Source organism: Rana temporaria, chromosome 10 (genome assembly GCF_905171775.1).
Source record: "Rana temporaria chromosome 10, aRanTem1.1, whole genome shotgun sequence".
Classification (NCBI taxonomy): domain Eukaryota; kingdom Metazoa; phylum Chordata; class Amphibia; order Anura; family Ranidae; genus Rana; species Rana temporaria.
Window position 1 is genome coordinate 130,036,319 of NC_053498.1, and position 12,451 is coordinate 130,048,769.

At 41.8% G+C, this 12,451-nt stretch overlaps 1 protein-coding gene across 1 annotated transcript; it reads left to right on the top strand.

The window, feature by feature from the left end:
* The first annotated feature begins 10,381 nt into the window (after nucleotides 1-10,381).
* On the top strand, nucleotides 10,382-11,314 carry LOC120915867 (olfactory receptor 5V1-like). Its single transcript, XM_040326678.1, has one exon. It carries the CDS (start codon nucleotides 10,382-10,384, stop codon nucleotides 11,312-11,314), a length of 933 nt encoding a protein of 310 aa, XP_040182612.1.
* Nucleotides 11,315-12,451: the final 1,137 nt, after the last annotated feature.

The window sequence follows — 12,451 nt, forward strand, 5'->3', positions numbered from 1 at the left end:
AACTTTTCATGAATTGGTCCCTCTTCTACCCAGTCATGTAAGCTCTCTACCTATTTTTTTTTTTTTTTTTCAAATTAGGCTTTAAGCATTTTCATTGGTCTGATATGAAGCATTGGAGGAACCGGCTTTCCCTCTCAGACAGTGGCGGTTCGTCCATAGAGGGCGCTGGAGCGCTGCCCCCTCTGGCTCTCACCGCCACTGAGTCTAATAACATAGATTGATGCATTGCACGAATCTATGTTATTATCGCTGCCGCTGTTCTATTCAGATGGTCGGCGCTCATGACCGGCCATCTGAATAGCGGCAGCTGGTTGGCTGTATGCAAGTGCCTATCAGAGCCAACAGCCCTTGGGTCCCGGAAGCTTATACAAGGAACGCACTAGGAATGCGCTCCTTGGATAAGACTGACAGGTGTCTCAGCCAATCAGGTTGACCGATTCTGGCTACAGGTAACCTGATTGGCTGAGACGCCTGTCAGTCATCGAGGGCGGTAGAAGACATCGAAGGGACGTGGATGGCTGACTCCAGTAAAGGTAAGTGCCGGGCGGGGGGGGGGGAGGAAAGGGGCACTTTACAGGGCACAGCGGTGACATCAATGGGCACAGTGGCGACAATAGGCGCAGTGGGGACAAAGGGCACAGCGGCGACAATTAAAAGGCACATCGGTGACAATTAAAGGGCACAGTGGTGACAATTAAAGGGCACAGTGGTGACAATTGATGGCACAGTGGCTGCGTTTGATGGCATGGCACAGTGGTGACAATTGATGGCACAGTGGCTGCGTTTGATGGCATGGCACAGTGGCTGTGTTTAATGGCATGGCACAGTGGTGCGAATTGATGGCACAGTGACTGCGTTTGATGGCATGGCACAGTGGTGAAAATTGATGGCACAGTGGCTGCATTTGATGGGCACAGTGAGGCTGCAATTTTTTTTTTCGTTTGCGCCCCCCAAAAATTTTGAGCACCAGCCGCCACTGCTCTCAGAAAGTGATGTGAAATCTAAACTCTCTTTGTTGCCAATAACCAGTAATCCGGACCCACGTCACAAGATAATGGCTCTGAGAAGAACAACCTGGTTGATTTAGATGTAGCCAACATGTCTTAAGCAGGAGTGTCTCCCTAAATTTAGTACTGCTTAGCTGTATTCAGTTAGCGCTCAATGGGTAGATCTGTCTTTTCTTGGTTTTCCCTAAACCTAGCATAAAGCAGGCCATACATGGGTCGAATTCCAAAATCATTTTCTTACGAAAATCGTACCCAAGAATTTCCTTTTGAATTTCGCACCCGTGGGCTGCAGCAATGGCCGATTTTCGTGTGGCCATCGAATATGAGTGATCGGGTATGTTAAATTTTTTTGGAAAGACAAACAAATTTCTAATCAAGTATGGGAGAATAGTGCGAGAAATATAATCGAAAAAGAAATGTGCATGAGCTGTGACCTGGAAAGAAAAGGAGAATACTGGCCATAAAATAAAATTTCTTTGGAAACATGAGAAAAATTTAAGGCTTGGTTGGTCGAATATTGAAATCAATGGTGGCACCATCGGATTACAAAATGCACAAAAGTTCTGATTTTCTAAAGAAAAGATGTTTGAGCCATGTATGGCCAGCCTAATTGTCTACTGTTGTAGAAAGAGGGCCATAGATAAATCCATGAGAAAAAAACAAGCTTACATACCGACCATTTTGCAGACAACCAATTAAACCTGTCTAACAGTATGCGTTAAAAACAGGGGTTTAGTCCGCACGCATTTGCAAATGCATGCGTAAGCCACAGAGCCCTACCACCCTGGAATCTGTGGTCCTTAACACTAACTAATGAGTGTCCCCACAGTGGAGGCACATGCATTCTGATGGATAGGTGAGGGCAGGTGGACTGAAGGGGAGCCACCCCTTCTTAAAGGTACAGGAGCACACTGAGCACCCAGCACATAGCTCAATGGCTGCAAAGGTTTCAGTGTGCTACCTGATTAAGACACACAACAGTGATACAAGAAAATAAGCCACTGCCCCCATTTATAGCTGGCCATCGCAGTAAGCAGCATTGGAAGGCTACATGAGATAGAAACAGGGCCAAGGATAAATCCTTGGGAAAAAACAAGCTTACTTACTAACCAGCTTGAAGACAACCAATTAAACCTGTCTAACAGTACACGTTAAAAACAGGGGTTTAGTCCGCATGCATCTGCACCCTGGTATCTGTGGTCCCTAACACTAACTAATGAGTGTCCCCACAGTGGAGGCACATGCATGTCTACTGTTGACTGCTAGTAATGAGTGCCCTTCTGAGAGAATTAGAAGAGACAATAGGTCAATATTATTATTTAAATCATTCCCAGGCCAACCAATGGCAGTAATGCATGCTGGAGAAGGGTATAAAAATATTTGGGTGGAACGTGTGAATGTGTTTTGGTGTTGTGTCAGTGCTGCTGTCCTTCTAAGCTTGCTGCCTACAGTGGGCCTAAGTTGCTTGGAATATTAAAACTGGGTTTAGGTCTGCAGTTTTCTCACCTGGAAATAGGGAACTTGGACCCAGGACAGTGCCAGGAGTGTAACTCTGCTGCAGGAGGTATCCCAGAAGGCAATGTGAAGCTATTGACTCACGAGGAGACTGGTTGCTTGTCTGGGAGAAAGAATAAACCTGCTCACTGGCCACGGTTCTGCAAGATACATAATGTTGGCCATGACCCAAAGGTTCACGTACCGTATAGCTATTAATAGAGCCTGGAGCCTGGGTTGTGCTTTGGGAATCTTGAGCCCTACCCCTCTCTCCTTTCATTGAAATGGTGCTGAATAAACCATCAAATTCAGTGATGCTGTCACGGTCTGTGGTCAGGCTCAGAGGCCAGTAGCTATAGCAGCTGAGCAGGTCACCCTGGCTGATGACACGGGGTCACCTGAGGTGCGGAATCTAAGCGCTAACCGGTATTCACCAGAGCTCCTGAAGGTGGAGATGGATTTTGCTGCGTGTTAGCGCCAGGTCGCGGTCCTCAGGATTGCCCCACCAGGAGGTGAGAAAGCCGGGGTACAATAGCAGATAAGCAGGTAAGGATCAAACAGAAGCGTGGTCGGTAAACAAGCCAAAAGGTCGGTAATGAGTATTTGTAGATTGGGATCAGGCAGAAGCGTAGTCGATAACAAGCCAAGGGTCGATAACGAGTATTTGTAGGTTGGGATCAGGCAGAAGCGTAGTCGATAACAAGCCAAGGGTCGATAACGAGTATTTGTAGGTTGGGATCAGGCAGAAGCGTAGTCGATAACGAGCAGTAGCAAATATGGACGGCAGCAGAGAAAACAGGAGCGAGATACAGGCTGGAGGTAGCACAATATTCTGGCAAGGAGGAAGTGCAGAGACATGGCTTATATCAGGAAGTTGGTGGGAGGAGCAAGGGGTTCAAGGTTCAAGACAATCAAGACACAAGGCAGGAATGTTCAATGGATCAGATGGGTTTGTCCAGCAGATCAGACAGGGAGCTGTCCAGCATTCCAGATAGCTCAGTGAGAAGGTTCACTGCCAGACACAGCTGAGGTCCCAGGTTCGAATCCAGGTCCTGACAGATGCCCAGTGTTTCACACCACCACCACATGTCTGGGACACAGTCCAGGGGTGATATGATAATCCACTAAGCAACCTAGGGGTCCTACATTGCCTAGGGGTAAGGGCATGCTACAAAAACACCTCTTTTTTTTTCAGACACCATACTGTATGTATTTTCTTTATTGCTTACCACAACAGTAGTTTACATTTCTCCAAGGACTATTCCCTCAGGGTCCCGTTTCATTATATAACAATGAGAGGTCTGTGTCAACTATTTGTATATCTTGTTCTGCTCAGCACATCACTTTCATGTCTTTCATTCATTATACTTTTAAAATTCTGTGTTACTTACTACTTACTACTAGGAAATAATGTTCAATATTTCCAGTAACTTGTTTTCTTATTATCCCTTATATTCCAGACAGATAAGTAGTTGTCTTTAGTAACCAATCAGGTATTTGCTTTCGAGTTCTAGAATGATAATGCAGTTTAGCTGACATGTTTAGAACTGTAGTTTGTAAAGGGTCATTTATTTATTGTATGCCCTTACAGTGGACATCTGCATATTTGCTTTGGGTCCCTGACCTAAAATTGGAACACTGAGCAAAATAAAAAAGATATATGGTGCAGGCTATCAATAATACTGACACCTTAGTGATTGTGTTTGTAAGTGCCCCAAAAACATGGTTTTATCACCTATTCATTTTGCTAGTAGGTTCGTTTTGGTGGGGGGGGGGGATGGGGGGGTTGACAGCACTGTTTGTTATGAAGTGAAATCGCACAGCTGAATTTTCACCCTGTGGAAAGTGTAGTCTGAAGCCTCGTACACACGATCTGACTTTTATCTGACTTTTCCGTGGATTTTTGTGCGAAGGGGCAACTTATGTATAAATAATACATACAGTACAGACCAAAAGTTTGGACACCCCTTCTCATTCAAAGAGTTCTTTTGAATATCTTTTTCGAATATCTATGCGGATCGGCGGCGGATTGTAAAATAGTAAGTGACCGGATTTATATTATAAAAACGCAGGATGAAAGGACATACAGTACAGACCAAAAGTTTGGACACACCTTCTCATTAAAAGAGTTTTCTTTATTTTCATGACTATGAAAATTGTAGATTCACACTGAAGGCATCAAAACTATGAATTAACACATGTGGAATTATACATAACAAAAAAGTGTGAAACAACTGAAAATATATTTCATATTCTAGGTTCTTCAAAGTAGCCACCTTTTGCAGCAGACACATCTCTAGAACTGGTAAGAGGAGACTGTGTGAATCAGGCCTTCATGGTAGAATATCTGCTAGGAAACCACTGCTAAAGAAAGGCAACAAGCAGAAGAGACTTGTTTGAGCTAAAGAACACAAGGAATGGACATTAGACCAGTGGAAATCTGTGCTTTGGTCTGATGAGTCCAAACTTGAGATCTTTGGTTCCAACCCCCGTGTCCTTGTGCGACGCAGAAAAGTTGAACGGATGGACTCTACATGCCTGGTTCCCACCGTGAAGCATGGAGGAGGAGGTGTGATGGTGTGGGGGTGCTTTTCTGCTGACACTGTTGGGGATTTATTTAAAATTGAAGGCATACTGAACCAGCATGGCTACCACAGCATCTTGCAGCGGCATGCTATTCCATCCGGTTTGCGTTTAGTTGGACCATCATTTATTTTTCAACAGGACAATGACCCCAAACACACCTCCAGGCTGTGTAAGGGCTATTTGACCAAGAAGGAGAGTGACGGGGTGCTGCGCCAGGCGACTACCTCTTGAAGCTCATCAAGAGAATGCCAAGAGTGTGCCAAGCAGTAATCAAAGCAAAAGGTGGCTGCTTTGAAGAACCTAGAATATGAAATATATTTTCAGTTGTTTCACACTTTTTTGTTATGTATAATTCCACATGTGTTAATTCATAGTTTTGATGCCTTCAGTGTGAATCTACAATTTTCATAGTCATGAAAATAAAGAAAACTCTTTGAATGAGAAGGTGTGTCCAAACTTTTGGTCTGTACTGTACTTTGAATTCTTCTTTAAAATACAACTCCATGTCCATCTTAAGGCCCATACACACGATTGGAAATTCCGACAACAATTGTCCGATGAAGCATACAGACGGTCGAATTGTCCGATAAAACACGTCCGTCGGACTGTTGTTGTCGGAAAATCGGATCGTGTGTATGGGCCTTAAGATGGACATGGAGTTGTATTTGGATTTTAAAGAAGAATTCAAAGTATAGATTATTTATACAAAAATTGTAGTTACTATATGTTGTTCTAGCTTGGACCTAAGTAACTATGCATACACCATACTTGGCAGATGGTCCTGAAAGCCCTGAAAGCTGGAAATCATTAAAGTGGACACTGCTACTCCAGTGGTCCTATGCTGAGCGGCTGCCCTCTAAACACAGAAAGTCGGCCACTCGGCACGGCCAACAATTTAAAGAATGCTTTTCATTTTCTGAATTAATGCTAAATGTTCTCGAGGACGATGTGGGGGTAGGCGGCGTAGTGACTTCATGCTCCCCCCCCTCATTCAGTTGGAGAACACTTTACATTCATTCAGAATGAAATTTACCCTTGCTATTATCACTTCTGTAGGCTTGTGTATATGTGGATAGGTTACATGTGTATTGCAGTATGTTTTACTCTGTGGTGAGATGAGCCTACAGTGAATGTTGAATCAAATTCTCCCTGTTCACTTAGGGAAGCTGAGAGGAATGCTGAATAAAATAGTCATTAGAAATATGAAATCACATATTGTGATTCACCCTCATTTCCCTGCAGAACCTACCGTCTCTCAGCCTGTATAGAAATCCCATGTTAAAAAAACCTTGGGAAAACAACAGAAGAATCTCTGTTTGGAGGGCGGCTGTGGATGGAAATGTTTCTTTCTTTGTTCTTTTTCACACCATTTTTATAATAGAACATCCTATTTTATTTTTTTATCTTTTAACAGAAAATGTACCATCAAGTGTTTTCTCTTGTCTACAAAGCAGATGGTACTTCAGTGACATAGCATTGTTATGTTATATTTAATGTTACTATTTAGCACTTTTGTTGTTACTTGCCCCTATGTCACTAATGCCTGTCTATGGGGATTCTAGAAACAATTCAGATGCAGGTCTTCCAAGACACTCTGGTTGCCATCATTGGGGATTCTATAAACAATTTAAATGCAGGCCTTCCAAGACCCTCTGGTCCCCCTTGTTAAAGGGGTTGTAAAGGTTTGTTTTTTATTTTCTAAATAGGTTCCTTTAAGCTAATGCATTGTTGGTTCACTTACCTTTTCCTTCGATTTCCCTTCTAAATGTTTTTTTTTCTTTTGTCTGAATTTCTCACTTCCTGTTCCTCCTCAGTAAGCTGTTCTGGATGACTAACCCCCAGCCAGAACGGTTTGGATGATGGGGGCAAGCTTACTGAGGAGAAACAGGATGTGAGAAATTCAGACAAAGAAAAAAAAACATTTAAAAGGAAAATCGAAGGAAACGGTAAGTGAATTAACAATGCACTAGCTAAAATGAACCTAATTAGAAAATAAAAAAACAAACCTTTACAACCCCTTTAAGGATTCTAGGAAAAATTCTAGGAACAATTCGGGTGGATGTCTTCCAAAGACTCTCTGGTCCCCCTTGTTAGGGATTCTAGGAACAATTCAGATGCAGGTCTTCCAACCCATATTTCCAATATATTTATTTAAAAAAATGATATATTTTAAATATATTTACAATATATTGGCCTGCGCTATAATATATTTTTACATCTATTCCAAAAATGTAAATTAAAATATATTTTCCAAAGGCATATATTTGAAAATATATATTTTTTTAATATATTTGCCAGATATTTTTGAGCATCTAAAAAAAATGCATTTAAACATATATTTTTAAATATACTTGTAAAGGCATTCCAAAAATATAATTTTAATGCATTTTCCAAAGACATATATTGGAAAATAGATTTTTTAAATATATTCTTTAGATTTTTTTAACACATAAAAACGTAATTTCAACAAATATTTTTACATATATTTGTAAATGCATTCCAAAAATATAATTTAAATGTATTTTCCAAAGATATATACCGTATTAGAAAATATATTTTTAAAATATGTTTTTCTGAAAATATTTAATGTCTAATAAAGACATTTCAACATATATTTTTTCCTGATATTTTTGTAGTACTGACTTGAAAAAAAAAAAACTATGACATAGATAACATTCTGAATACATTTATAAGAGACCCACTCCCATTGTAAAATGGTTTGTTTTACTCTTTTAAAATAAAAAAATTAAATAAAAACCAAAATATTCAAATAAAATATTTTTTGTTATAAGATTTTAAGCACATAATTCATTTAATACAAAGCAGATAAACCTCTCGCATCCACTTTCCATTCCCAAATAATTTTTGTACAAATCATTCTGAATTGAGAACGCTTGTCGGGTGACCAGCAAAACGTCTTAAAATACAGCAATTTCAGTTACCTTGATTTATTGATTGACCTGAATGAATGAGAAGTTCCTTCACAGACATCCACCTCCACAGTGCAAGGATCTTGTCTGCTTACAGGGTACCGAGAGAAATTCTGGATACAAATCTTCAATGTTCTGTTTAATCCATGAATCAGTAGTTACACTATTATTACCAAACTCGCTCATCCATGTTTTTTATGGACCTTGCTTTGTACACTAGTGCGCAGTCATGTTGGAACAGGAAGGGGGCCGTCCCCAAACTCCTCCCTCAAAGTTGGGGGTATGAAATTTTCCCAAAATGTCTTGGTATGCTGACGCTTTAAGAGTTCTCTTTACTGGAACTAAGGTGCCAAACCCAACCCCTGAAAAACAACCCCACACCATAATCCCCCCCCCCCCCCACCATAATCCCCCCTCCCCACAACATAATCCCCCCTCCACCAAATGATTTGGACCAGTGCACAAAGCAAGGTCCATAAAGACAGTGTCCTGACCTCAACCTGATAGAACACCTTTGCGATGAATTTATATGGAGACTGTGAGCCAGGCCTTCTCATCCAACATCAGTGCCTGACCTCACAAATGTGCTTCTGGAAGAATGGTCAAACATTCCCATAGGACAGCCTTCCCAGAGGAGTTGAAGCTGTTATAGACTGGGATGCCATTAAAGTTCATGTGCGTGTAAGACTGCCTGGTCCCCCTTGTTAGGGATTCTAAGAACAATTCAGATTCAGGTCTTCCAAGACATCATTGGCAATATTAGGAACAATTCAGATGGAGGACTTTTAATGCTGCGTACACACGATAATTTTTCGGCATTAAAAAAAACGTTGTTTTTCAAAAACGTCGTTTAAAACGACCGTGTGTGGGCTTCACATCATTTTTCAGGTTCTGAAGAATGACAAAAAAAAAATTCGAACATGCTGCATTTTTTAGCGTTGTTTTTCGGGTTGTAAAAAATGATCGTGTGTGGGCTAAAACGACGTAAAAAACCTGCGCATGCTCAGAAGCAAGTTATGAGACGGGAGCGCTCGTTCTGGTAAAACTACCGTTCATAATGGAGTAAGCACATTCATCACGCTGTAACAGACAAAAAAGCGTGAATCGTCTTTTACTAACACAAAATCAGCTAAAGCAGCCCAAAGGTGAATGGAACTTCCCCTTTATAGTGCCGTCGTACGTGTTGTACGTCACCGCGCTTTGCTAGATCGTTTTTTAAAAACGATGGTGTGTGGACAACATCGTTTTAATGATGAAGTTGGGAAAACATCGTTTTTTCGACATGCTGAAAAACATAGTTTTTTTTCATGCTAAAAAATTATCGTGTGTACGTGGCATTAGACTTCCTGGTCACCATCATTGGGGATTCTGAGAACAATTCAGATGCAGGTCTTCCACCCACAACTGACAACCAGGTACCAGCCCCGAACATGTGGATGTATAACACAAAGTCCCTGTTGTAAAAATAGAGCACAAAGGGCCAGATTCAGAAAGCATTTACATCGGCGTTTCTCCAGATATGCCGCCGGAATTTCAAATGTGCGCCGTCGCATCTTTGCGCCGATTCACAAAGCGAGATACGTCCAAAAACATGGCTTCAGCCGTCCGACGTAACTTGCCTACGCCGGCGTATCGTGGGCGCATAGTTACGCTGGACGCATTCGGCGTTCCCATTATAAATATGCAAATGACCTAGATACGCCGATTCACGAACGTACTTGCACCCGGCGTATTAATATATGCTGTTTACGTAAGGCGTTCGACCGGCGTAACTTTACCCCTCATAAAGCAGGGGTAAGTCATGTTAAGGTATGGACGTCGGAAATTTACATCGTTTACGTAAGTCGTACGTGAATAGGGCTGTGCGTAAGTTACGTTTACGTCGTAGGCAGTGTTCGACGTATCTTGGGCATTCTAGCCGACGTGATTTTGAGCATGCGCACTGGGATACGTCCACGGACGGTGCATGCGCCGTTCGTTCGGCCCCTCATTTACATGATGTCACGGCTGTAATACAACACGCCCACTGCCTTGATAATTTGAATTAGGCGGGCTTACGCCGGCCCATTTACGCTACGCCGCCGTAACTTAGGGCGCAAGTTCTTTCTGAATACGGTACTCGCCTAAGTTACGGCGGCGTAGCGTATATGAGATGCGCTACGCCCGCCGAAAGTTATGCCATTCTTTCTGAATCTGGCCCAAAATGTTTAACTTTGTACCAAAAGGGCTGAGAAATCCTTTTGATATAGAAAACTCGATTTTGTGAAACTGCTGTAAAGCATTTTACTGACCCATTTTCCAAACAGAATGCTATAGGAAGAAAAGTTATCAATCATTACTTTTGTTTTTTTTCAGAAATAGAAAATGACTGCAAATAACACTATGGTAACAGAATTCATCCTTCTTGGATTTTCCATGTTAAAGGAAGTTCAACCTTTGCTCTTTCCACTTTTCTTGCTCATGTATGTCGTAACAGTGGCTGGAAATGTATGTATTATCCTAACATATAATTTAATTGCCAATCTGCACACCCCGATGTACTTTTTCCTGGCCAATTTCTCATTTTTGGAAATATTTTATGTGACATCTACTACCCCCAATATGTTGTCCAACTTCTTGTCAGACCATAAAGCCATTTCTTTTTATGGTTGTGTCATCCAAGTGTATTGTTTCCTACTTCTGGCAGGAACTGAGTGCTATATGCTGGCTGTCATGGCATTCGATCGATACAATGCCATTTGTCGACCCCTGTTATATACAGTTATTATGAATAAAGGAGCTTGTGTTAAGCACGTCATTGGGTCATGGTCCATTGGGGCAATCAATGCAGTATTACACACAGTTCTTACATTTTCTTTACCTTTTTGCAGATCAAATCAGATTAACCATTTTTTCTGTGAAATCCCATCATTGCTTAAACTGTCATGTCAGGACACCTGGATCAATGAGTTGACAACATTTACCGCTGCTGGTTGTATCATGATTGGCTCATTTATATTGATAATGCTCTCCTACATACAAATCATCTCAATAATTCTACAAGGTAATTTAGGTTCCGGGAGGAAGAAAGCATTTTCAACCTGCACCTCTCACTTGATAGTGATTGCAATATTTTACGGCCCTGGAATAATTGTGTATTTTAGACCCAAGTCTAATTATGACTCATCACAAGATGCCATTGTCGCGCTGATGTATACCGTGATTGCACCATTATTAAACCCATTTATCTACACCCTTAGAAACAAAAAAGTTAAATTAGGAATCAAAAAGATATTTTGTCAAAAAACAAGACACTGATTGTCTTTATTGTATCAAACGACTAAGGTGATATCAAGGTGATATTAAGGTGACTAAGGTGACTAAGGTGATAAAGGTATTGGGCCAGATTCTCAAAGAGATACGACGGTGTATCTCCTGTACACACCCCCTAGCCGCGGAATTTGAATTCCACCGGAGGAATTACGATCCGCCGCCGCAAGTTTGGAGGTAAGTTTTTTTCTGTGAATTACCCACTTGCCTCTAAACTTGCGGCGGCGGAAATTAAATCAGATAGATTACGCAGATCTAAAGATCCGCTGATCTATTTGAATCTGGCCCAAAGTCTTTGGGCCAGATTCAAGTAGATCAGCGGATCTTTAGGGGGAGTGTACTATTCAAATCAGGTGCGTCCCTGCGCCGATCGAATAGCGCATGCGCCGTCCGGAAATTTTCCCAGCGCGCATTGCTCCAAATTACATCGCAACAACGTCATTGGTTTCGACGCTTACGTAAATGACGTCCATCTGTATTCGCAAACGACTTACGGAAACAACGTAAACAATTCAAATTTTGTTGCGGGAACGACGGCCATACTTAACATTGGCTGCGCCTCATAGAAGCAGGGGTAACTATGCGCCGGGAAAACACTGACTTAAACGTCGTAAAAACACTACGTTCGTGAATTGGCGTATCTCGCTGATTTACATATTCTCGGCGTAAATCAGCGAGAACGCCCCAAGCCGCCATTTTTAAATTGCAGTTAAGATCCGACGTTGTAACACAGTTACACCTGTCGGATCTTAGGCATATCCATACGTAACTGATTCTATGAATCAGTCGCATAGATATGACCGGCCTAACTCAGAGATACGACGGTGTATCAGGAGATACACCGTCGTATCTCTTTGAGAATCTGGCCCTTTGTTCAAAGTGCTGGGACAAGGTCAATCAGTGCCCAAGGCAAAGATGGGAAACTGTGCATCCCCCCCGCCGCCCATCAGAAATTCCCCCGCCCACCCGTTGGTGGAGAAGGGGACAACGCCAATAATGGCGAGTGTCAAAATGTGTGTAATGTTTGTTGCATGCAATGAAATAATACCAGCAAAAAATTTGTGAGCAATTATGGGACTAACAGTGGCAAAAGGAAAAAATAAATCCTGGGTTGGTGGTGTCACT

Bases quoted from the DNA above. Each gene is read 5' to 3' on its own strand.
- LOC120915867 (XM_040326678.1), top strand. From the start codon at position 10,382: ATGACTGCAAATAACACTATGGTAACAGAATTCATCCTTCTTGGATTT.